We start from the raw sequence: 27,289 nt of genomic DNA on the forward strand, positions 1-27,289 counted from the left end.
CTCATGGTCGGATTATGGTGTAAAAAATGTCATAAATGCCAGCTCTAACATTGTGGTTTTCTTGAAATTTGCTTGAAATTTTGAAGTGTGACTGGAAATATTTGCTTTCCTCAGCTGGTCTTGCCAATATAGTAGGCTATGGGATAATGTGGCTGTACATTTATAGACATTTTGATGTTTAAAAGCTACACAAATTTAGATATTCTTCCAAATTGTCTTTTCTTTTTAGGCTGTAGTGACTGTTGGAGCAGTCACTTTGTTCTAGACTGAAACATCTCATCAAATATTAAACAATCAATGGATTAAAATGGGTACACACATGAATGCTCCCCAGAGGATAAGTCCTCTTCAAGATTTATTGATTCAACATTAATTTGTAATTATATAACATAAGGTTGTATAACAAAAAATACACTACTGAACTCAACTCAACTACACTGCTGAAAAAAAACCCATTAAGGGAACACCACAGGAATCACAGGAAGTCAGTTAAACTTCAGTAGTATCAGTCTCTCCATTTAGGAAGCACAAGTGGTTGTGAATCAGTTTCACCTGCTTTGGTATAAATGAAAGTGACACCAGGTGCAATGGAGAGGCAGAACCAGGACAACTCCTAAAAAGGGAATGGTTTTACATGTGGTGGCCTCAGACAGGTGCTCTCTCCGTATCCTTCCTGACTGATTTTTCGCTAGTTTTCTGTTCTGATAGTGTCCTTGTCTCTACTGGAAGCATGAGGCGGTACCCCCAGACCAATCAGGTTGCACAGGTCGTCCAGCTCCTTCAGGATTGCACGTCCATATTGGCAGCCGCAAGAAGGTTTGCTGTGTCTCCCAGCAAAGTCTCAAGAGCATGGAGGAGATACCAGGAGACCGACCATTACACAAAGACAGCTGGACAGGGCTGTAGAAGGTCAACATCCTAGCAGCAGGATCGGCATCTGCTCCTTTGTGCGAGAAGGAACAGGAGGAGCACTGCCAGAGCCCTACATAATGACCTCCAGCAGGCTGCTGGGGTGCATTTTTCTGACCAAACTGTCAGAAACAGACAGCATGATCTTTTGCCAAATGGCAGCAGGGTGAACAGACAGTGGCTGGGAGGCATCTATGAAGTCTTCATGTTGTAGTCTCTGAGTTTTGAATGAGAAAGAAAGTGATAGAAAAAGGAAAATACTGTACGTGATATATGAGGGGCCACACTGCAATTTGTCATGAACCTGACATGACACTATGTAATACATTTTGCAAAAAGTTTAAACTCAACCTACAGCGGTCTTGACAGAGGCCTTAGCAAAGACATGAGACAGTCAGCCAGTTTAAAACCTGTCAAATGTGAGCAGTAAGTATCAGGATGATGAAAGTCCTGATATTTCGCTTTAGTGCTTTCACTACAACGGGACAAGGAACTGCCTATAGTGATGGGAACTAGGAAGTTGTGTAGAAGTCAGTTCTAAACTTCTGACCCAATGCCATCTCTATGAGTTTATGATGTGGTGTTGTAGTCTTACCCTCCGGCTACAGATGTCTCCATAATGAGGCATATTTATTGTACTCACTGCAGCACAGCTGCCCTTGCAGCTCAGACAGTAGCCACATCTCAAGCAGAGAAGCTGCATAATTGCGCTGTGCACTGACCAAGTTGAACACTTGCACTTCTTTTTTGGCCAAAACTTACCAGTTCAAAAAAGATAGGTGGATTTTCAGTGTTTCTTCCCAGGAATGTTTTGTACGATCAGCTACAATGGTAAACCCACACAACTCAGGACAACCATCCATTCATGAAATAAACACAATATACAGTACATAAGTAAAAGGACTGCTAAAGAAATCCACAAACAGACATTTTTACAGCCTTCATAGTTTCTCACTGCGTTCACATAATATACATACATATATATATATATATATATATATATATATATATATATATATATATATATATATATATATATATATATATATATATATATATATATATAATATGGGAGTGAGCACCAGTCCTCACTTGTAAACACAATTAATGTCATTGCAGAGCCTCAATACATCTGCAAGCAATTTTTACACTCAGTTAAACTGTTAATTTTGGAATGCACACATTTGTACTGTTCATAAGCTGACTTAACAGTGCTGACATTTCAGTGAGTCTGAAATAGAGGCAGCTATCATATAAGCTGTCTAGCATCATCCATTTTTATATAGCCCTGTTCTGCCAGAGTTCAAACTGCTCTACAGAAAACACATTTGCAGACACACATTAGGCTCTTGGCTTAAATATATAATATGTAACATTTCTGCATTATAATGGGTAAAACAACTAGACATGGATTAATATTGATGAGTTGTGTAATTACATTATCCTAAATGTTTTAAAAATTGTTCAAACCCAGACAAGAACGTAATGTCATTTACGTCAACAGTGCACTTTATTTGGTTGCCATGTCACCACTGTGAGTGTCGGAGATGCGAAGACCAAATGTGACTTAATAGTCCACTTGTATGACAAAGAAGACCACGCCCATGATCCCATGGTACATGTATGTATGTATCGAGAGCCTATAGCCGTCTTTGTGTTTAACAATTTAGTGGAAAGCCAACTACTCAGGCAGGCTGTGGTTGTGGACACTTATCCACCTGAAAAAAATACCACCCCTCCCTTCAAGCCTCCCTCCAGAGCCACTCCTCCAAAACACGTTTGTATACTGCCTGACTACACCGACAGAGACTGCCTAACAGCTCATGCTGGCTAGCTGAGAAATGTGTTTGCAGCTAATTAACTATGTTCACAAATGTAATTTAGTCTGAGAAGGCTACCCTGTGTGTCAGTTACGCCTTGCAGCTGTATGTCGTGCTTTGTGCTAATTGGATTGGCTTGGCAACTGGGCTATATGCTTTTTTCTTATGTTAGCCACTGATGGGCATCAGGGCATCATTTGAAAAGAATGCTTGCTCTCAATCGACCTTCCCTGAATAAATAAAGGATTCATTCATTCTTCAACACCAGATTATACAACAAGTAATTCCGACCAAGCAATCTGATTGGTCAACAAGAAATTTAGATCATGCTCAAATCAGCATGACAGCACGCCTGACTCAATACTCAAAATATTACATCGCCAAGTCTGTGGCGACATTGTAACTGTCAGAGCCGGAGCAAAAAAATAAAAAGTGTGACTTGAAATTCAAACTTTCTGCTGTAAAATATGCAGAGGAAAACTCGGGAGAAGCAGCCGCTAGACGTTTCTCTGTCGACCCCAAGAGAGTGAGAGATGAAAAAAAATGAAAATGATCAGGGCGGTGGAGAAACAAATGTACACCACCGTGAGTGGCAGCAGAGATGAGGAGTTTGCCGCGAGTGCTGGTTGGATAAATCGTTTCCTCCGATGAGAGGAAGGAATTAAACGCCTGTCCCGATCAAACATTAACGTCAGCTCAGAGTTCACTCATCTGGGACTAGAACATCCTTTCTGTTGCTAGGTCGTTACTAAGGGTTGGATTATTTGCTGGAGTGGTAAACTACGTTCCATTACACATATGAGTCTACTGACGTGACTGATTTTGTTTCAGTTATTAGTCAGACCCCATGTGTTTCCATGGAAACGCGATGCACACTCAGAAAAACCTTTTAAATTTGAGAGCAAATATTTTGATTATACATTTTATGTTTGTTGGTATTAGTTGTATAATCGCAATATTACCCTCACGGGTGTGCTTTAAAGTCATTTGAGCACTTCAGTGCTGCTGCATCACAGTCGTGCTCAAATGACATTAAAGCACACCCTCTCGGGTTATATTGCTTAAATCAACACCATCCACCAGTGGACCCACCTTGGATGGTTTCCTCGGGCCAACCAACCATCAGCCCCCTCTCCAACTTCACCCCATCAATGGAATACACCATTTCTGAACTCATCCGTGAAGCTAAATCCACAACCTGTCAGCTTGACCCCCTCCCCACTACCCTCGTCAAAGCTTGTCCCCCATCCATTTCCCCCATGATCACAAAAATAATTACCTCTGGAACTGTACCCCCCACTCTCAAAATGGCACCAACCCTCAAAAAACCTGGTGCTGACCCAATTGACCTGACCCATTACAGGCCCATCTCCAATCTTCCCTTCATTTCTAAAACCCTTGAGAGGGTGGTTGCTGCTCAACTTCAATCCCACCTTGACTCAAACAACCTCCAAGAACCCTTCCAAACTGGTTTCTGTCCTAAACACAGTACTGAAACAGCCTTGGTCAAAATCACAAACGACCTCCTCTGCGCAACTGACTCGGAATTACTTACCATCCTCGTCCTCCTCTACCTCACTGCTGCCTTTTTTTTTTTTAAAAATATGATTTATTTATTGAGTTTTCAAGAAAAAAGAACAGACACAGATCCCCATTTACATCTGAGTGCGTAAGATACAACAGTCAACTGAATGGGGTGGGGTAAGCGCTAATAGCAGAAAGTGGTGTTACTTAAAACAAGAGGATAAAGTTTGTCAATACCCACACAGAATCACAAACCCGCAAACGCCTAAAACCAATGGGAAAACCAGACAAAGACACCAAGACAAAGACAAAAAAAAAAGAACGTGAGACACTTAAAAGACACTAACAAACGAGACAAACTGTCTGCTGCTAGTACAGTGAGAGATCACAACCCAGCCAGGAACTACAAGAAGGTGCCGTTCAGGGGGCCGTTTCGTCAGTGGGGGGAGCATCCAGCTGCAGAGACTGGACATGCTCTTGAAAGGGTTGCCAAATCTTTAAAAATGTTTCATTGGAGCCACGGAGGGAGTGTTTGATTTTCTCTAATTTCATAAAGGATAAGGTATCCCTTATCCAATGGGTGTGGGATGGGGGAGACGGGTTCTTTCAGTGCATCAGAATGACACGCCTCGCTAATAATGTGAGAAAAGCCACCAGTTTGGTGAAGTAGGATGTCAGTGGGTTGGTAGCAGGCAGGACACCAAACAGGCCTACTAATGGTGACTGGAGGACTTTGGTAGATGTGATGGCAGAGAGTGAGTCAAATACAGACTTCCAGAACCGAGAGAGAGCGGGACAGGTCCAAAACATGTGACTGAGGTTAGCTGGCCCTAAGTGACACTTATCGCAATTCGAGTCGGTGCCTGGATAAATGCGAGCTAGTTTGCTTTTAGACCAGTGGACTCTATGAATTACTTTGCACTGCAAAACCCCATGCCAGGCACAAATAGATGATGCATGGACCCATTTCAGAGCAGACTGCCAGACCTCAGGCCAATCCTCGGACCAAATAGTGCGCAGTTTACCAGAGGACGAGGATTGGTGTGTAAGGAGAGTGTAGTATAGCTCTGAGATGGTACCTTTGAGGTAGGGGTTAATATTTAAAATAGTGTCAATCAGAGTAGAGGAAGGAATAGCAGGGAAGCCAGGGAAGCGATTGCAGGCAAAGTCTCTGACTTGTAAATATCTGAAGAAGTGGGATCTCTGCAATTTGAATACACCCACTAGTTGGTCAAAGGATGCAAATATTCCCTCAATGTAAAGATCTTTGACAGACACAATCCCAAGATCCTTCCAGGCTGCGAAAGCCCGATTATTAATAGAGGGAGTAAACAGAGGGTTAGATTGCACAGGGGATAAAAGAGAAATTGACTGTAACCCCAAATGGCGTTTCAATTGAGTCCAGATCTTGAGACAGTTTTTTACTATAATATTAATGGAATAAGATAATGGTGATAATGTCAGGGGGAGGCACAAAAGGGACATTAGAGAGGAGGAGCCACACGAGGCAACCTCAATTTGCAGCCACAGTGGAGGCTGATTGTTAATGTGATACCAGTGCAGTATAGATCGATTATTAGCGGCCCAGTAATAGCATAAAAAGTTTGGTAGCGCTAGTCCACCCATTTCTTTGGGTTTTTGTAGAGTGTCTTTCTGAATTCTGGGAGTTTTTTTGTTCCATATGAACTGCGAGATCAAGCTGTCGAGTGAATGGAAAAAATGTTTTGGAATAAAGAGGGGTATAGATTGAAAGAGATAGAGGAATTTGGGAAGCACATCTCTCTATAAAAGCACGGAATCTCTGTCTGTCCGTGTGTGTGTGTGTTTCTGTTAGTCAAATATCTCTGCGGATCAGGATCACACTGACCTGAGACTTTCAACATGGCTGCTGCGTGGTTCAGTGGTGTGCATCTAAGCATTTGCTTGGATTGCAATGATACCATGAATAAATTATTTCATAAATGCTTTACAAATTCCGCCAAGCATTGTCCACCGGAGCCACCACAGTCACGTGCGCACCAGAGCCAATCACTGCACACCGTGGCCACGTGCGCACAATCACTGCAGAGCTCAAGCCCACGACATACCTGAAGAAACAAGCGGATTTATACCTGCAGCGGCACGAGCTGGACCGGGATTTAGCCGGCGGTTAGGTCCCGTTCTGTTTTGTTCTGTCCATCTAAATTGACTGTTGTGGATTAATGAGATTAAACGAGTCCGGACCGAGTCTGTTCGGGTCTGAGGAGATCAGGAGACGCGCGGACAACAAAGTGGAATCGGAATCTGGATGTTCGTGTGTAGCTAGCTGCTACGGCTAGCAGCTAGCCGCTAGCTACACGGCCCACCTCCCGAGGCGACGGACCGGACGCATCGGCACGTCCAAAACCGGACCTAGGGTAAATAATGTCCGTCACGCTTTTTCGCGAACATTGCCGTCATGTTTGCTTTGTGTCTGGTGCAGGAAGAAACGGTAAAAACGGGCTTTTGTCACGAAAGTGTCCAAGCAGCAAGTTTGGTTGTTGAGGAACAGGAAGTTGTGGGAGGGACGTAGGCGGATGATTGACAGGCAGCGACGATCGGTGTAGAGACAGCGATATTGAGAGTTGCGAGATTTAGCGTGCTTGGAGTGTGTAGTTAGTGTGTTATGTAGTGTTTGGTGTAGTGTGTTTAGTGTGTAGTGGAGTCGGTTTTTTGTTCAATGAGTCAGAACAATGAGGAGAAGCTGAATGTGGAGCAGGCAGTCCAGCTCTTAAGGAGCACAGGCAGACCTGAGCATTGCCTGCATTTAAATGTAAATAGTTACATTTTACAAAAGGTTTGTTAAACATATTTGTGGTTTTCACAGTAAAAAAATAACTTTTTCTACTCTGATTTTATGGGTTTTTTTTGTGATTTTAGGTCCATTGTGTTAATACAGTATGTCAAAATAAAAAAATAACTATACAGTCACACATGTGAGGTTGTGCTGAAAATAATGACACCAAGTAAATAGCTTTAAAGGTGAAATATAATGGCAAAATCAAAATAGTCAAAAACAGCCAATTATACCCTGGAATATCGGATTTCACAACAAACCTAAATATCCCTGACGTCCCACCTTCAAACACAGCCTCATTTGGCCATCCATGAAAAAGCTACTTAACCTCCCACTTTTTTATGGGAATACATGTTTCTTACGGGCACTGCACTAGTTAATTTTAATACAGTTTATCCTGCCAGCAAGAGATAAAGGTATGAGAGACCAACGGTGGAAGTCTTGAGTCAGTCGAGCAAGCAGAGGGGAGAAATTACATTTAAACAAATCAGAGTAGTTTCTGGTTACAGATGCCTAAATATTTGAAATTACTTAAGGACATCTTAAATGGCAAGTCCGAAAGGGGATAGGTTGCGGCTGCAGTATTAATGGGCATAAGCTCACTTTTCTGAAGATTTAGTTTGTAACCAGAAATTTGCCCAAATTCCTTCAGCATGGCCAACACAAGGGGGACAGATTTGTCTGGGTCAGGGATGAACAGTAAGAGGTCATCCGTGTAACGGGGAAAGTGGACAGCCCTGCCGAGTTCCACGATTGAGGGGGAAATAATCAGAGTAGTCATTGTTTGTGCGGACACAGGCTAGGGGGGATGTATATAAAAGCTCTATCCAAGAAATGAATGTGTTGCCAAATCCAAAGTGTCTCAATCCTTGGAACAGATAGGGCCATTCGACACAGTCAAATGCCTTCTCAGCATCCATTGAGATTACTAATTCTGGAGAATCCGAGGACGAGGGTGAGTATATTATATCAAATAGCCATCTGACATTGTGAAAGGAGTGTCTATCCTTAATAAACCCTGTTTGGTCTGTGGAAACAGAACAGACTCTAAGCGTTTTGCCAGCATCTTAGCCAATAACTTGACATCTGCGCAGAGCAGAGAGATAGGGCGAAAATTGTTGCAAAAAAGGGGATCCTTATCCTTTTTTGAAATAAGAGAAATAGTGGCCTGGCGAAGTGTGGGAGGGAGGATGCCCGACTGTAGAGATTCATTAAACATGTTTAGCAGAAGTGGAGACAGCTTATCAGCAAATGTTTTTATAAATTCGGCTGGAAAGCCATCGGGGCCTGGACATTTCCCACTCTGCATGGACAGCAAAGCTCTTTTAAGTTCGCCCACCGTAAAAGGTTCATCCAGGCCAGAAGATGTTTCAGGGTCAATGGAGGGGATGTTTAAGGACCCAAAAAAGTTTTCAAATTGTGCCTCATCAGACGAGCACTCAGAAGTATATTCATGCGTTTCATGTGACGTCACACATGAGTCACAGCGCCATCTTGAAGACCGTCCTAGGACCGGAGCTATGGTAGTCTAATGTAAACAATGCCGTCTATCTGCTGTGCTGTAGGCTGTAATAACAGCAAGTCAAACAAAGATGGACACATATTTTATAACATTCCCAAGAACACAGAAAGGAGACAGAAGTGGATAGCTGCAATTAGAAGGATTCACTGCACACCGTCAGAACACTCCAGGCTGTGCAATCATCATTTTATTTCGGGTAAGTTCGTTGACTCTGAACTGACTTTAGTTTAGCTAGCTAACAGAAGTGGAAATTAGCACCCGGAAAATACCAAATAATGGCCGGGGCGTTTATTTGTTTCAACCACCTAACAGACCAGGCGGGAATTTGGGACAGGTGTTTAATTCCTTCCTCACAAAAATCCGGGATGAAAATGTCACAAACTTTGCCAGCTCCTCTGTGATGTTTCTGGCATCCTTCTGCAAGTGAAGTTGTTGCAGCGGAGGAAACTCCTCATCTCTGCTGTCACTCACGGTGGCATACATTTGTTTCTCCATCACCCTGATCATTTTGCGGGACACTCTCTCGTGGCGTGCCCGTTTGCTGATAACTCATCCCCGCATGTTTATCTCAGGCTCCTCGCTAGCCTTCTTCCTCCCTCCAGCAGGCAGCCTGGCTGTGTTGCTGTCCTCCTCAGACGGACGCTGAAGATCAGCTTGATTTTTTTCGCCAATCTCTCACCATCTTGGGGTCGACAGAGAAATATCTAACGGCTGCTTCTCCCGAGTTTTCCTCTGCATATTTCACGACAGAAAGTTTGAATTTCAAGTCGTAATTTTTATTTTTTTGCTGCACCGGAGCTTGTGCTCTCTGCTGTATGGCGACGGGTTGTGTACAAGGTAAATGAAACTATCGCCAAAACAAATATTTGGCAAATGTTGTGCGGACAAAAGCGGGGTTAGTAATCCATTTGGGAGTACATGTGGATCCAATCCTAAAATACTTGTTTTTGTAACATAGCGCTGCTTTTCCTCCGTGGAGAGATGAATTTTGCTAGCCATTTCCCCTTGAACCAGTTGAAGGCGCTAACAGTACACTCTATGGTATGGTCCTTAATGGTCCTAAAGATGGCGGCCAGAACGAAAAAGTCACGTGACTGAAACCCATGAATAAAGAACAAGTATATTTTGGCACAAAACATGGTGTTTTTCATGAAATGTGACGCTACGCTGCAAATAGCCTACCCTTATTTTGAAAAAACCAACACCGGAGTCACCACCTGCCTGTCTAGCTGCGGCGCGCGAAAGACGAAGAGAGTAGAGACAACAGTCCGACGTGGATGGAGAGAAAAGGGTGAAAGAAAGGTACCTAAGCTAGGTTATATATTTTTATAGGCCTATATATACAGTTTTGTTCAAACCAGTGAAAACGACCCTAATGTATAGATGGATTAGGCTACATAAAAAATCCTGATAAATGTGTTACTGATTGGTAATACAGGATACGCATTATTTCTATCATTATTTCAGAGAGATTCTTATTTTTATTTTATTTTTGTACCATTGACACTTGTTAAAGAGAGATTACTTTAGGCCTAATAAAGCATGTCGAGTCTTTGGTTATACAGTAGAGAGAGATATTTTTTTGTTGGAGATTAATTTTTAACTGTAAAACTTAATTTTCTATTGATAGAGGAAACCTGTTACGTTTCAGATACACAGTTTGAACAGCACGACATAACGTTAGCTTAGGTAATGCCCAGGTAATTTTCTGCCATGACTCTTTTCTGGTTTCATTTTCAGATGAGTATATTAAACCATTTTCAAAAGAAGAGAAAGGTTCCAGAGGAAGAGAGTCAGGTAACCTTACATAAAGGAGAGGCTCAATGTTCTTGACTTATTGTCGTGATGTTATTCCCTCAAGTCAATAGAAATAGATAGATAGATAGATAGATAGATAGATAGATAGATAGATAGATAGAATTACTTTAATGATCCCAGACTGGGAAATGATTTTGTTACAGCAGTAGTGGGTCAGCAAATAAAACACTTTGTACATAACATAAATAGAATCCAATATATACATAGTGTATATATACAGTGCACAGTGTGCTATAAACAATAAACAATAATAATATATACAACAAAACAAAATATGCAAAATATACTATAACAATAATAATATATACAACAAAACAGTAGAGAGACCAGAGTTCTCTGTCAGGCAGAGGTGAGCGAGTTATTATATAAAGTGATGGATTGTGGCAGGAAAGATTTCCTATCTGTTGCTACGACAGCGAAGCTGAAGCAGCCTTCCGGAGAAGGTGCTCCACTGTCTGACCAGTGTGAGTTGGAGAGGGTGGAGAGGATTATCCATGATGGATGACAGTTTTTTCAGTGTCCTCCTCTCCACCACAGCCTCCAGAGTGTCCTGTTTGCAGCCAATCACAGAGCCAGCCTTCCTGATCAGTTTGTTGAGTCTGTTGATGTCGCTGGCTCCGATGCTGCTCCCCCAACAAACCACAGCAAAGAAAAGTACACTGGCCACCACAGACTGATAAAAGATCTCCAACATCTTGCTGCACACGTTGAAGGATCTCAGCTTCCTCAGGAAGTAAAGTCTGCTCATCCCCTTCTTGTAAACAGCTTCAGTGTTAGATATCCAGTCCAGTCTGTGGTTGATGGTAACACCCAGGTACTTGTAATCCTCCACCGCCTCCACATCCTTTCCCAGAATGCACAGAGGTTGGAAAGCCGTCTTCCTCTTCTTCCTGAAATCTATCACCATCTCTCTGGTCTTGCTGATGTTCAGCCGCAGGTGATTCTGTCCAGTCCACTCCACAAAGTTGTCCAGCAGTGCCCTGTACTCCTCCTCCTGTCCCTCACTTATACACCCAACAACAGCCGAGTCGTCAGAAAACTTTTGCAGGTGACATGACCCGGTGTTGTACTGAAAGTCAGTGGTGTATAAGGTGAACAGGAAAGGAAATGATAATGATGTGTACCATGATAAGTGTAATATTTAAATATTCCTAACATTACCTGCGTGGTATTGGTGATGTGAACGAATTTAACACTTCCCAATATTATATTAGATAAGAGCACAGGCAGAAGTAGTGCAGGAGGTGAGTGGAGGAGAGAAAAGAGGAGAGGCAGAGAAGGAGGTTGAGGTATTCAGTATAGACTAGTTTAGTTATTTAACTTATATCTTTAATTTGTTGTTGTTGTGTTTGTTGTTTTGGCCTAGTGATACTGCAAGATCCTATTTGCAATTATTATTTTCAAGCCATGTACCGGAAACCGTATAGTAAATAATGTATTTCGAAAAACATTCAGTTTGAAATAGTCATAATTTCACATTTCAAAATTCATGTTGCCGTAGTCGTCGTCTCCACCCCTCTTTCACTCGGGCAGACCTCCCCCACGGTTTAAAAAAATCCTGGAGGAAACCCTGAAGAACTATAAAAGTCCCTGAATTGGTCATTAATGGTTTGAGGATTGATAGTTGTTCCACTGGTAGTATTAATTTGCATTGACGAAGAAGATTGGCGGATTTGGTGAGCTAGTAGTCTACTTGGTTTATCTCCGAATTCATAATAATTATGTCGTGTTTTTAATAGAGATTTTGTTGGCCAGGATATCAAATTCTGCTTTTTTCATGAGCAGTTCCTTAAGAAGATTTGCGTCAGGTGAGTTTGCGTCATTTTGCTTGCAGTTCTGATATAGCACTGGAGAGACGCGTACCATTTTCAGCAGCAATCCTTCTATGGTAAGCAGAGTAGGATATTACTTCTCCCCTTAAATAGGCTTTGCATGCCTCCCAGATTGTTGCCGCAGACACAGCCGAATCAACATTAGTGGAAATAAAGAGGTCAATGTGACTGTTGATAGTATTAACAAAATTGGAATCACGAAGAAGTAGCGAATTAAAGCGCCAGGGGGAACGCGACAGGGATCTACCAGGAAGGCAAATGTCAACTGTGACCACTGCATGGTCCGAGATTACTATAGGGCTGTAGGAGGATGAGCTGACAGAGGAGAGTAATTTGCTGTCAATTAGAAAAAAATCTGTTCAGGAGAAAGTACCATGGACAGGGGAGAAAAAAGAGAACTGCTTGGCACTAGGATTGAAAAATCGCCACACATCTGAGACTGCATATTGCTCCATGAACAGCTGAATGACTTTGGATGATTTAGATTGGACACACGGCTTGTTAGACGAGCGGTCAAGTGGGGGATCAAGACAACAGTTAAAGTCACCACGAGGATGAGCTGGCAGGAATGTAAATCAGGGAGGGAGAAAAAAAAGGTTTTGAAAAAATCCTCATTGTCCCAATTTGGACCATACACATTTGCCAAAGTCAGATTATTGCCATAAATTTTCCCTGAAATTATAACAAAGCGCCCACTGGGGTCTGATATGACCTTGGACACAGAAAGCGGGACTGATTTATGGACAAGAATTGCAACACCACAAGCCTTACTTGAGAAGGAGGAGTGGTAGAGCTGGCCTACCCACCCCCTACGGAGCTTAAGGTGATCTGATGGCTTGAGATGAGTTTCCTGTAGAAAGGCAATTTTAGTGTTTAGCTGTTTCAGATGGTTAAGCACTGTGTTACACTTTACAGGAGAGTCCAGCCCCTTAACATTCCAACTAATAAATCTTAAAGCACCCCTAGGTGTTGTCAAGGAGTTAGAACTGAACATACAGTGATATTAGGGGGCCTGGGTGGATGTTGTGCCAGTACATCTCTCCCCCTATGACTGGCGCCCCCCGCCCACAAGTCAGCAGCATGATGAAAAAGGGTGCCTGACTGGGCCAAGCATGCCAAGCTGCAGGAGCAGCACACAGGTAACAACAAACAGACAAAAGATAAACAAAAAAACACAAAACATGGATCAGATGACAAGACAGGAAACCTAACAGAAAGAACATGAAACATACAAGCCTCCCCCCACCCATCCCCTCCCCTTACCCCAAACCCCAGTGAAGTTGCTGCAGAGGACAGCAACCCACAACTCTCTGACACATAGATCAGCATATCTAAATACTTCCTTAAACCTATCGCTCGATTCCCACAACATAACGTATATATATATATATGTATATATATATATATATATATATATATATATATATATATATATATATATATATATATATATATATATATATATATATATATATATATATATATATATATATATATCATAATAAATAATAGATACAACAAATTCATAAAATTAATATTTTAAAAGTACAATAATGAGCCAGAAGGCAAGGCCACATATCTTGGTAAAATGTTAAACGGATGGGATCAGTCAGCCTATATGGCGAGTGTCAGGGGCAGAAAACACAGTCTACAGATCGAGACGAGGCACAATAACCCGTCACGAAACTACAGACTGCACTGAAAAAATAACAAGAGGATAAAATATCAATAGGAAAATATGCCAGATCACTTGCTTACGGATCTTTGTGTAAACCCTGGACAAACTTGACCACCGCTGAAGAAGAGGGGAGCCAGATCTTCTCCCTGTCAGGCATGGTGATGCGCAGCCTGGCTGGGTAAAGGAGAGCCGGTTTGTAGCCGTGCTGGTTCAGTTCGGCCATGGAGGTCTTGTACTCGGCGCGCTGCTTCAGCACGTCGGGACTGTAATCATCGTAGAAGCGGAACTTATGGACTTTGTAGGTCAGCTCACCTCGTCTGGGAGCCTCGCGGATCACCAAGTCTTTAATTTGGAAGCGGTGGAAGCGCAGGATGACGGGCCGTGGTCTGCCTCCCGGCGCAGGTTTGGGTGCGAGGCTCCGGTGCGCCCGGTCCAGCTCAGGGGGTGAAGTGAGGGTCTCCGTGCCGAGGACATCAACGAGGAACTGGGAGAAGAAAGCAGATGGGCGAGGGCCCTCGATTGATTCAGGCAGGCCGATGATGCAGATATTTTGGCGCCTGCTGCGCTCCTCCAGGTCCGCCACTTTGACTGTGAGTGCCTCCTTGTCTACCTGCAAAGTGGCGCAAGCAGTCTCAAGTTGTTGAAGCTGCTGGTCAACCTCGGTGGCGTTAACCTCCAGAGAGCTGACCCGCTGTTCGTGGTCCGTCACAGTGGAGTGGATGTTATCCAGTGTGGATGTCAGCGAATTGAAGGATGACTTGAAATCAGCCACCAGAGCCGCCCTGTGCTCCTCCAGTAACAAGCTAATCTCGGACAAAGTTATGCTAGCGGCTGGCGAAGTTTCCTTGTCCTTTTCAGAGGTTTTTCCTTTGGACTTTGACATTGTTAAGTAATCAGTACAGCTCTAAAAACCTGTTGCAAACAGTTTGAGACAAAATATACTGAAAAATCTTAGGTTTAAAAAGGTAATCAAAAGGGCGGTAGTGGGAGCAAATTGAGGGCGCGTCTACCCTGTGTGTCTCATACCGGAAGTCTATCCTCACTGCTGCCTTTGATACCATCTCCCACCCACTACTGCTGGAGCGTCTGGCTGACATTGGGATCACTGGCATGGTACTTGCTTGGTTCTCCTCTTACCTCACCGGCAGACAACAGTTTGTCCAACTGAGGAACCATAAAGTCAAGGTGTTCGGCTGTTCCACTGGGTGTCCCCCAGAGGTCAGTACTGGGTCCTCTCCACTTCATTATCTACCTCCTTCCCTTGGGCACAATCCTCCGTCACCATGGTGTCCATTTTCATTGCTATGCTGATGATACACAGGTCTATATCTCTACCAAACCAACCACTGCCCTTCCTCCCTCCTCCCTCACCACCTGCATCCAGGACATCAGGAGCTGGATGAGTAGGAACTTTCTAAAGCTCGATTGCAGCAAGACTGAGGCCCTGATCATTAGCTCCAAAACCACCCTCTCCAAAGTTCAAAATGCCATAGTCACAAACATCATCATCGATGGCCTCCTTGTACCTTTCTCCAGCCAAGTCAAGAGCCTCGGTGTCACTCTGGATAACACCCTTTTCCTTTGCACCTCACATAAAAAACATCACCCAGACAGCTTTTTTCCACCTTCGCAAAATTTCCAGACTCCGCCCATCCCTGTCTCAATCAAGCACTGAAGTCCTGGTCCACACTTTCGTCACATCGCAGATTGACTATTGCAATGCTATAGATCTCCTGCACTTTAAGGTGTCCTTGGGTGTCTTGAAAGGCGCCTCCAAATAAAATGTATTATTATCATTTTATTATTTATTGCTGCTGCAGCGCTCTGTGCTGTCGTGTAGGGGTGAGTGCAAAGACACGTTCAAAGACAAACACATGCATGATGCAAACTCACAATTGTCTTAACAAACAGAGAATTTAAGTAAAAGTTAGGTAAAGCCAGGAGAATTTATGAGAATGCTTACCTCTAGAAATTAGTTTTTAAAGATCTGATGGACTGGGGAAGGCTGTTCCAAAGTTTTGCTGTTGCCACCACAAAAGTACAATCACCCCTGGATTTGAAATGTGAATGAAGAACAGATAAAAGGCCCTAATCAGATGACCAGAGAGGGCGCCCACATGAATAAGAGCTCAGTAATTCTGGTAAGTATACAGTTGCCAGACCATTCAGAGCCTTATATGTGGTTAATACAATTTTGAAATTGATCCTGTGCTTTACTGGAAGCCAATGAAGGAAGGCTAGAACTGGGTTGATATGTGACTGATGACCTATATTTGTTAACAACCTAGCTGCGGAATTTTGGACCGGTTGAAGTCGAGCTAATGAGGACTGAGTGATCCCCGTGAAGAGGGAGTTACAGTAGCCTAAACGGGAACAGGTTGAGGTGTGTACAATAAGTTCTCTCTTTGGCTGCTCTCATTGGTTTGAGTTTACTTGGGTGAACACACTAAATTCCGTCGCGCCAAGTGATGACACATTATGAACATCCAGTGGTGGTGCTATAACAAGGAAGGGATTTTGGAATCAGTCTATTAAGGACTTGAGTCATTTTGGAGGGTTTTTAGCAGGTGTACCTGCATTTAAAAAAACCTTGTAGACCGCTAATTTTGGTGGAAAAGCAGTACTACCAACCTTGGCTTTAAATAATTGTCTGAATAAGTTTCAATATTAATACTTTTTGTACTAAACAATTCATGTCAAGAACTGTCAAATTGGTACTGACCTTTTATAGTGGTACACTTTAATTATAATTACACTACTCACAATAAGTTAGGGATATTGTGAGAGACTCAGTGAATTTCATATATACGGTGTTTGTTTCACTTCAGAGAGTTTTGGGATAGGGAGGCAATTGTATTGGGGTGATAGACACACCTCATTTTGTGTTTTCCAAGAAATGGTCTCACTGTGTACAGTGTGCCAATACCAAAAAACTAAAAGACAACCCTTTTCAATGTGGCATCAATTTCAACATTCTGTGGGTATAAAAAGCTGGTATTGTCAGTAAGTCATTCCAAGTTCATCATTCAAACAGCCATGAACACACAACATCACTTAACGGACGAGCAGCGCCACCTGGCCATAGCGCGCCTTCGGGTCGGTGGCAGGCAGTCAGATGTTGCTCGTGAACTTGGTGTGTCTCAAAGTGTCATCAGCAGACTTGCATCAAGACACAGAACTACTGGCAGAGTTGCTGACAGACCCAGGAGTGGAGCCCCACGAGTGACAGACCGCAACGATGACCAGTACCTAAGGACCTATGCACTCAGACATCGTTATGCAACTGCCACACAGCTGCAGGCCCAGTTACGAGATGTGAGGGGTACTAGGGTTTCCAGACAAACCATTCGAAACCGACTCCACCGCTTTGGCTTGAATGCCAGACGACCGTTGCAGGTGACTCCACTGACACCAAGACACCGCCGTGAACGTTTGCTGTGGGTACAAGACCATGTGACCTGGACAATGCAGCAGTGGTCTACCATCCTGTTCACTGATGAGTGTCAGGTCACCTTGCACAGAAATGATGGTCGTCAGCGTTGCTGGAGAAGGCGAGGCGAGCGATACGCCGAGGTCAACATGGTCCCCAGGGTTCCCTTTGGTGGAGGAGGTGCAACAGTCTGGGCAGGCATCACCAGTCAGCGCAAAACAGATTTGGTTATTGTAGATGGCTCAGTCACTGCATGTTCTTACCTCAGAGACATCATAGAACCCATCATCATCCCCCAATTCCGCCAGCACACCCCCAACTTTCTGTTCATGGATGATAATGCTCCACCACATTGTGCCAGAATTGTCACAGCTCGACTTCAGGAAGTCGGAGTGCCTCATCTGGTATGGCCAGCAATGTCCCCTGACCTGAACCCCATAGAGCACGTCTGGGACCAGCTGAAGCAGAGACTGGATGATCGTACCCCACCCCCACGTGACCTGGCAGAACTGCGTGTAGCACTTGTGGAGGAGTGGAACGCATTGCCTCAGAACAACATCATGAGGCTAGTGAGGAGCATGAGACGTCGCTGTCAAGCTGTCATTGCGGCAAATGATGGAACATTGTCAATTTTTGTTATTTGGGGCTATATGAAAATGGTGTTTCTTCTCATTCATTATTAGTAATATCAAAGGGAACTTTTACTTATTTCATTAAAATTCAGACCAAATAGGAAAAGTATGCTAGTGCATACTTTCCATTTCTGTTTCTAAGTAGTGCCCAAATTCTTTCCAAGAATGAGGGACTCGTGCAATAAATCTTCACTGTTTTATGTGAAAATGTTTAGCCACTGCATCTGACCATTAACAACATAATACAAGTCAAAGAATTGTCATGTATTGCTGTATTGAGTTGAATATACACAGAACATATGCAAAACCGTTACAATGTTATATCTCTATAAATGCTTAAAAAGCATACAAAATGTTGTGTGTTTCATTTCGGGTGCCCATATTTTATTTCACAAATAAATTGTCAAAAGAACCATATCAACAGAACAAAAGCCTTTTTAAAAAACTGCACTCATACTAACTCAGTTGAGAACACACACACACACACACACACACACACACACACACACAGTTGGATTTCTTTAGTTTTCTCTCAGTTCATCAACAGATAAGGCAGCATCCAACTGTGTTGCATATTTTAATACTGGTGGTTCTCTCAAAGCACCGTCTCCCTAAAGACTCCAATCAGACTGTGAGGCCGTTCAGGGTGATCTGGGCGGGATCCTGTCCTTGACCCTGCCCTTGATCCGACTTTTCTACTGCTTCCTTGATGTTCCAAAGATTCGAGTGCAGTGCAGGTGAAGGAGCTGAGGTCCCCACAGCTCCGTAGGTGCAGCAAACCAGGTCTTCTCCTGGGGGGTCGAGGGAAAGTCTGGGAGGAACTGCCTGCTGGCTGTTGCTGGGGAGGTTTTGGCTGACTGGGACCAACCACGGAGTCAGTGAACACCTGAAAGCAAACAGGAAACTATTGTTCATGAGACCTGAAATATAGACGTTGTATGGGACAACAACATCATGTATTAATTTGTACTGATTCATTATCTTGGAATTTACATTTGGCAGTTTATTATGTCCACCAGGCACCTGACAAAAATGTTCAGCGTTTCTGTTATTTCAGGCACCCAATTTACGTGTATAAAAGGTCATGGCCGGGACATTGGTTTGACTTTCACTTTGAACTGATCTTGGAACTACGACTGGATGTCTTGGTTGACTGTGTTCGGCCATGCCCAGAGATGGTGAATCAAATTTGCGTCCTGGAATCAAGTCACACATCAGTTGCACACTGCACACAGTCCTGACTTGGGAAGAAGATTAAAGACTCGAAGACTGCCTATTCTTTGTGGAGTTTTCACAATACCGAAATGTACCTTGAAAAATATTGATATCCAATACCACATCAGGAAAAATGGATGTATGGGGCACATCATTTACGATTTTTCTGAAGGTTAACTGTGTGTTAAACACAACAGCATCAAAGGTAACTTAATTCTTGAGTATGTTGGTGGGGGTATGTGGGCACAACAGTGGTGACACGCACCGCATAAAAATAATAACAAATAGCTGGTATTGATAATTGGAATATCAATACTGCAAAAAATGAAAACACGCTAATTCATAGTCAATGTGCTGCAGTTTATCAGGGATAGGGATAACTGGCCTGGGAGATTATTAATGGCAATATTAATAGATATTTTACAATTCACATCTCTGCAGCACTACAGTACTTCATTAAATTTCTGTTTTATTTTACCCTTGTTAAAAAATGTCAGCTTCTGAGATCTGGATTTTGCACATGGCCATGTTGGGCAGCCCTACTGTGGATGTATGAACTCCTACCTGTTCTATGTAACTGGCACAGCGCACAGCCTCCTCCATGTGCTCCTGATCTGACAGAAGCACATTACGTATGCTGTCCACCAGCTCCTGTACCTCTGGGGCCAGGCCCTGGGCTGCTGGCTGCTCCAGGATTTTCCTGACCAGCTGCTGTGTGTGGCGGTAGCTCTGGTAGTCCACCATTGAGGAGGGCCTGGGCCGGCGGGGCACCCTACTATTGTTGGCGCCTCGTCGCATTGTGACTTGGCCTTGGGTATGAGCAGCCAGTGTGGGCTGCGATGTCTGGGTGGAAGAATCTGTGGTCTGTGGAGAGGAAGCGAGGGAGGCGTCGCAGCTGCTCTGCACTACAGCAGACATCACAGTGGAAGAACATTGAAAATGACGACATTTTGTCATATACATATACATATTGTATATGAATCATTTGAGACCCTGAACGAACAGTGTGAAACAGAGCTGTAGTGAAAAAAAGTAAAAATTACGAAAAGAAAAGAATTAATTTGATTAAAATGTGCAGACCCACTTTTCAATAACAAAAAGGTTTGAACAGAAACATTATTTAATGTGGTTAAAGCAGGAATGTCTGCACTGATCTAAATTTTATGAGTGATTCTTACAGTATATGTTGTCCACAGCTGCTTTTTACAGTATGAAAAGTCTGACTGCAACAGGACACACATGCTAAAAAATCCAGCTGCTTCATTACACACAATGGTAGACTGACTTTAAATCACATGCAAATGACACCTGTCTGCTACATGAAACGGCTTCACCTGAATATATTTTTATCATTTGTTACGATATTCATTGCACTCAGCTGCAGATTAGATGCACATTTTAGCAGCAGATTTGCTGAAAACAGAAAGAGGATCTCCAAGTGAAGTACCCTCAATTTAGTCTTGTCATTGTGCCCTACTTCACTGTGATTGGCTCCGATGCTTCAGAGCCATGAGACCAGTGATGTGATTGGCTGATTGTCTTGATTGGCTGATAATTATGAACTAACCACTTTGGCACCTCATAGTTGTATGCCTCTGCGCACCAGTCAAGTTGCTATTGTTAAGTTGATATGCTTTCATTTGCTGGATAGCTTTAAGATCCTCTGTTGAATAAATCGGGAAGAATGACCACACAATGTGAATCGATCACTGTCACTGAGATTATTAATTGAGCCTGACCCATACTCAACAGGTGGTCTGCTTTTTACATCCAAACACTAGCACTTAACAGGCCATATAGCCCCAACACAGACAGCTGGGACATATCTCACTTATTTTAACACTACATTTATTTGTTTTATTGCTTTTATTTTCACTAACAGAACAAACTTAATGTCTAAAAGTCTGACCGAAACCAGACATCATCTCTTAAGTTATGTCTGAACCCAGCCTGTAGAGTTTGAGTCAGGTATCCATGCTCTGTGCTCTATCCATTCCACTGAATTAAAAGGCTTATTCATGTGCTGATTGTGTATGTAGTCTGGATTTGTGTGTCACAGTGGACTCATCTAACATTGGTGTTCCAATTTCCAAAGACTGCATGGCACCACATCAGGGGGAAAAAGCCAACCTTTAGCAGCGATGTCCATCAGAACTGGGTCACTGTTGGAGCGGTGGATCCTTGCTCTCCTCCAGGGAATCGGTGCTGGAGCATGCTGCTGCTGCTGAGGAGGGGGCTGCAGCTGTGGTTGGGGCTTGGCCTGTGGAAGGACGTCTGGTGATGCCGGTACGGTCTGAGGACTCATGCCTAAGTGTGAATATAGACATATGGACACACATGCTTTTAGAACTATTAGCTATTAGAAGCACACATTACCATGATTAATATTTTTTTGTACAACACAAATTTTCTAAAAAGCTTCACAGAGCAAAACCACCAGCATAAGGTACAATTTCACCATATGCTGCAACTCTGCGTTTGTGTTTAAATCTTAAACCTTTGCCCTGCGATGAGCTGGCGACTCATCCAGGGTGTACCCTGCCCTCGCCCATAGAGATAACTGGGTTTTGCATGCTTTAAACAGTAGCCCCCGCGACCCCTTGAAGGGGGATAAAAGCTCTAGTACATGTCTTTTAATAGAGTTTGTCTACTGCAACAGTTACTGAAACCAGAAGCACAGAGAGTCAGAGTTTGGTAGGTACATTTCTGTACAGAGTGAAGTTTTGTTTGACTGTGTGCGGCTATGTGGGACATGAAAGAAATTTGGGGGGCCGCAAACAACCCCATGACCCCTCTACATTCAGGCCTGCCATGCCCGGTGTTTGGACACGTTTCCTACCTCGCAGAGAAGCTCCTGGTGGAGACATAGTCTGGTTCATAGACACCTCTGTCAGAGCAATCTCAGAGTCCTGAAATAAATAGAGACCATTACACTAGTATTGTTATCTGAACTGGGGAAACAATCTGCATTGTTGGTAATTCTAGTGTATTGACAAATTAAGTTATCTATACACATTTTAATACTTGGATATCCACAATAAAAAAAACAAGATGTAGGTTAGCCATCACAGTGACCACTTAGTCACCTTATTATTATTATTTGTGTGCTTGTTTGCCTGCTTATGTCATGTGGTGATGCAGGTGTGTGGTTATGCATTCATGTTCTGTTTGCTGTAAAGCCCTGCACTGATGATCCACAAGAGACTAAAGTTAATTATTTAATGAAATAAATAGTTGGTCCTTGACCCCCATTGATTCCAGACTGATTAGTGACATAGTTTGAATGGAGAAAAGGTTCCATCATAACTCAGTTGTCTATTCTCATGTTATGATGTGTTGTAGCCCAGTTTCCTTGTAATGAGCTCTCTGGTTGGCAGAATCTTAAAAATGCATCCTGTAACTTAAAAATGTTTTAGGCCAATCTAAATTCAGTTTTCTTTTATCAAATCATCAAAAATCTTTATTGCAAGTATTCACATCAAAGACAAGATGCAAGAATATTTGAAGCTAAGTAGTGCAAATCCACAATTTTCAGCTGGGGACTGAAAGGCTCAACAATGTGTGTAAAAGATGAACCCTACTATGCTTTTGGCAGAATTTTATAACTCAATATCAGCCTCAAAAATCCATCAACAATGGGTCTATTAGCCAATGGAATGCTAATAGGAATTCTACCCGTGTGACTGCATTGGTGGAGCTTCCAGCAACAGCCTCATATGGAGGTGGGGGGTCTAATGGACAGAAGATCTCCACCCCTTTCATCCGAGCCCCGTAGATATGAGGGAGAGGAATCACACTGTCCCCGAGCATCCTGAAACACACATGTCGAACAAACTGGTGAGCCAGTCATCATGGTCATCAAGACAAAAAATGTGTGTGCGTGTGTGTGCGTGTGTGCGCGTGTGTTTGCGGCGCGGGGGGCTGTTACCGCCGGGCCAAGCGGGGTGTGTATGAGTAGAAAGTGGAGAAGTAGGAGGGGGGAGGGGCTGGAGCCACAAACTCGTCTGGGTCTGGGGCCTGAGCAGACTCCTCCCTCTCTTCCATTGTGGCCCTGGCCTCGTCCTATCACAGAGCAGGGACACATGACATCACACATCATGTTATTAAGTTATCATATGAGATGCATTTCAGTAGGCACATGCAGGGTAACTGTCTGGTTACAGGGCAAGTCGACATACGTACATAAGGTGTCGCTGAGGGACTAATAACATCTGCATGGTCTTTACAGCTAAGGGTTAAGGCTTTTCTCAGGTTTTACACAACTAGTGCTTAAAAAATGTAAATCTGGTGAGGCTGCCTTGTGCATTACAGGTCATTAAAGGAACAGTTCAACTTCTTGGAAAATGTGCTTATTTGTTTGTTTGTTTTTTCCAGAGAGTGAAACGAAAAGATCACAAGACATAACCCACTATAAACCACAACCGGCCATCTTTATATTTCTGTTTGTTCACAGATTATTAAGACCATGAAGGCTAGCATCCAGTGACCAAATTGAAATAAACAATGAACAGCCAACAATGAACAATACAATATGGTAATAAGTGAGCCTCAGGCCTTGTTCAGACCAAATCAGGCGTGCGACGATCAGTGCTAGTGCTGGGTCTTTGGGCGGTGTGGGGGGACACAACTAGGGGAGTACCAACGCTTGGCCGGTCAACTATACTGTCTTAGTGAGCAGTTTTCGGCTCCAGGGTTTACTTTCTCTGGCTTTTTGCCTCCATCACATGTAGCTGTGCAGCAGATGAATATATCAACAGCCAAACTGTTGATGGGAAATATGTCAAATAAATAGTTATAGACAGGATGTTAAATACCCATATATTATGTGACCTAAGTGATTTTGCCAAGACGAAGGGCACAGCACTATATTCAAAAGCTGTGCACTCCAGCAACTGCAGGCACTTTGGCTTGATAAAGGCTATGACAATTTACCTCCCTGTCTCCTGAGAAGAGGAAGAGGGACTGAGAAGCACTCCCTTTCACATTGCATAGTCCCTGGCTCTCTCGTCCACAAGAGGGCTCTCTCTCTCTCTCTTTCTCTCTTTCTCTCTACAAAGTATGGTTAAATTTTCTTTACTTAATTATCTGCTGACTGTAGTGTGATCCTACCATGCAGGGTGTTCTTGCAGTGAAGATCTGCAGGTATCTGAGAGCAGCTGCCATGAGACACACAGCTGTGGTCAGAGCATTCAGAGCACACAGTGCAAACAGCACTTTCTGTGAGAGTCAAACACACACAATCAGATCATTTAAAAAACTTAGCAGGCACACATCTACAGCCACAATCTGTTGTCAGTATTCAAAGCAGATTGTGAACTGACAGTAGACCTCACAGAGCTCTCATCTCACCTTTTTCTGGCTTCTTACAATATCTTAAAGCTGCCTCATAGTGTATAAAAAGCTACTCCTGCAGCCCCCTGAAGGCAGCATGACACGTTGATAAATCTGCCGGCTCTGATGTGAAAAGTGCTGTGTCAGAGCACAGTGTGATCACACATGGCTATCCACTGTGTTCACCTTGACTCAATCAATTGCAAAGGACACTGGCCTGCTACCAGCTCAGCAGACACACCTACATACATCGGACTCGTCAGTTATGCTGCAATATACTGCATTTTTATATGTGACTATCTAAACGTGCATTCCTACCTACAGCTCAATGTATATACCTGGCAGTGTTGTGTGTATGTGTGTGTGTGTGTAGAGGTGCACCTTGAGCAGGATCCTCATAGTGCCGCAAGAGTGAGCAGGGTGGAGCTCCAGCATCTTCTCCTCAGGACACTGGGTAGTGGGGGAGAGAGAGCAGCAGTAACACACATCTCCAGCCTCACTCTGATGCAAGACACACACACAAACACACACACACACACACACACACACACACACACACACACACACACACAAACACAAAGAGGGTTTATTTCAATATGATTAGAAACATTTCTTATTTCAAAATTCCCAAGACAGATGAGTATGAATCTTGTGGTGGATGTTTATCTTCCCCGTAAGGTTGCATCTTTTTCTGGAGACCCCTTGACCTTGACCTGGAGGCAAAATCAAATATCACAATATCTTACACCTTGATATCCATACTGAGACAATAATGTACAGATGACTATTAGTACTTTAACAAAATATAAACACAATGCGATTTTAGTTAAATAATGGTGGCTCAAAGTAGATAATAATGATAAATAATTATAATATAATAATATTATATAATTATATTATCAATAATTAATAGTGGATATAATGAGTGTGAATAAGTGGGTAAGCGCAAGTATTAAAACTAGGGCTGTCAAAGTTAATGTGATAATAACGCATTAAATCAAATTCCTTCTCCTTTTTTTTTTTACACATGATTAACACACGCACAGTATGACCCTCGGCTCGCCCCGTAGTTTGGGATAGCCATGCAGCACATTGTGGATGACATCAGAAACAAACCTCCTTGAGCAGAAATGGATAAAGAAAACAGTCTTTTGAATGGCAGGTTCAGCTTTAAAGACCAAAGAACACAAAGAACAAAGTTATTTGCATTTACTGTTGATGTGAACTCAGTTACCATCGGAGTACATCCAGTCTCAAATATCACCAAGCAAACAACTGATGCAGAGAGCCCTCCTCCCCCTCCCCAAAACAGGCCATGCTGATAGTTTGCAACAGAATCCCCTGGACAACTCTACATGAGACAAAATGCAACAGCGTTAGCAACTTTCAGGCCGAATAACATTTAGTAACCTTTACCAATGTGAAGTTGGACACTTCATTGCATTAGCATTACTAAGGAATGCTAAATGCTATTACGGGAGCGGTCTCCAATCTGCCTCTGATCTGGGGCTAAAATCCTGCATTGTGAATTTGGCATCAGCAGCACAACACGTCAGACATTACGTATTAAAGAGATCATATTCTGCTTTTTGGTTTTTGCCCTTCCTTTACTGTGTTATGAAGCATTTTTGTGCATGTGAAAGGTCTGCAAAGTGAAAAGGCCAAAGTCCATGCAAAGTGCATGAGCAACTTTCATCAAAGATTGAACAGAGGCAAGATCTCTCACTCAAAACACAGCATGTAAAGGGGTGCTGCAGCAATGCGCCCTATGAGAAAAAGAATGTGTTTTTTGAAACACAAACTACTATAGAAGTATGAACCTGAAAATTTGCTTAATATGACCCCTTTAAACAATAAATAATAACCACTGTACTCCTAGACAATGAAGAGAAAAACAAAGCAGTATGTAATTCAGAAGATATGTGTGTGATATATATATATATATATATATATATATATATGCTTTTTGGTAATACAAAATGAAATATATATATATATATATATATATATATATATATATATATATATATATATATTTTCATTTTGTATTACGTTTCTACAGCACTACAGATTCTTGTCATGTCAGGGATTTATCACTTCAAAAGGTAAGTAAGGCTATCCCCCATCCGACCAATTGAGAGCTTTGCATTCCATTTCACATTAAACTAGTATGGCACTCAGTAGAGTGCATACCTCCACCATCACATCCACATCACATTGTGCTCACTCACACTCACACCTGATTGTTTACATTATGATCCATCCATTATTCCCTGAGAAATTAACAAACATGTTGTAAAATGTCTCACATATCTCACAATGTGAAAGAAAGTGAGAGAACTGTACCAAAAGTTTAATGGGGTATATTCTGGGATGAGACCCATCCTCAATCCAAGTTTTGTAGAAATCCATGTAATCCTGCTGCCAAATCAGCCAAATAACAGACAGACAAAGGGACACAGGAGAAAACCTCCTTGGTAGAGATGGTTATATTAATAATAATAATAATAATAATAATAATAATAATAATAAAACTATGCCCCCAAAGTTATTTCTGTACATGCATTGAAATTTCAATTGCTGAAAAAATACTGTATCTGTTTACATATGACGCCAGATGAAAAAGCTACTTTGGGAGTACTGCACTTGATCTGCACCAGCATAAAAATAGGGCCCCAACACTCACACTAGCCACTATTTATAGAGCACAGTGCAAACCAATGCATAACCTAATCTATTCCTACACATTCAAACACCTTGACG

General features: G+C 42.7%; 1 protein-coding gene across 3 annotated transcripts in view; it reads right to left on the bottom strand.

Annotated features, from left to right (window-relative positions):
* Positions 1–18,163: 18,163 nt before the first annotated feature.
* The window catches only part of fam189a2 (family with sequence similarity 189 member A2), a 36,325-nt gene continuing 27,199 nt past the window's right edge, over positions 18,164–27,289 (bottom strand). For 2 of the 3 annotated variants that reach the window (XM_030417622.1, XM_030417624.1), the window contains 8 exons: positions 24,908–25,027; positions 24,305–24,412; positions 23,124–23,257; positions 22,871–23,006; positions 22,035–22,104; positions 21,326–21,502; positions 19,760–20,100; positions 18,164–18,866 (listed from right to left, as the gene is read on the bottom strand). In XM_030417622.1, the coding sequence (XP_030273482.1) occupies positions 18,576–18,866; positions 19,760–20,100; positions 21,326–21,502; positions 22,035–22,104; positions 22,871–23,006; positions 23,124–23,257; positions 24,305–24,412; positions 24,908–25,027 (1,377 nt within the window). In that variant the 3' untranslated portion in view covers positions 18,164–18,575. The remainder of the gene's footprint in view (positions 18,867–19,759; positions 20,101–21,325; positions 21,503–22,034; positions 22,105–22,870; positions 23,007–23,123; positions 23,258–24,304; positions 24,413–24,907; positions 25,028–27,289) is intronic. The other variant, XM_030417623.1, reaches the window with a different exon arrangement.

This window comes from Sparus aurata, chromosome 5 (assembly GCF_900880675.1).
Source record: "Sparus aurata chromosome 5, fSpaAur1.1, whole genome shotgun sequence".
In the NCBI taxonomy this organism is placed as follows: domain Eukaryota; kingdom Metazoa; phylum Chordata; class Actinopteri; order Spariformes; family Sparidae; genus Sparus; species Sparus aurata.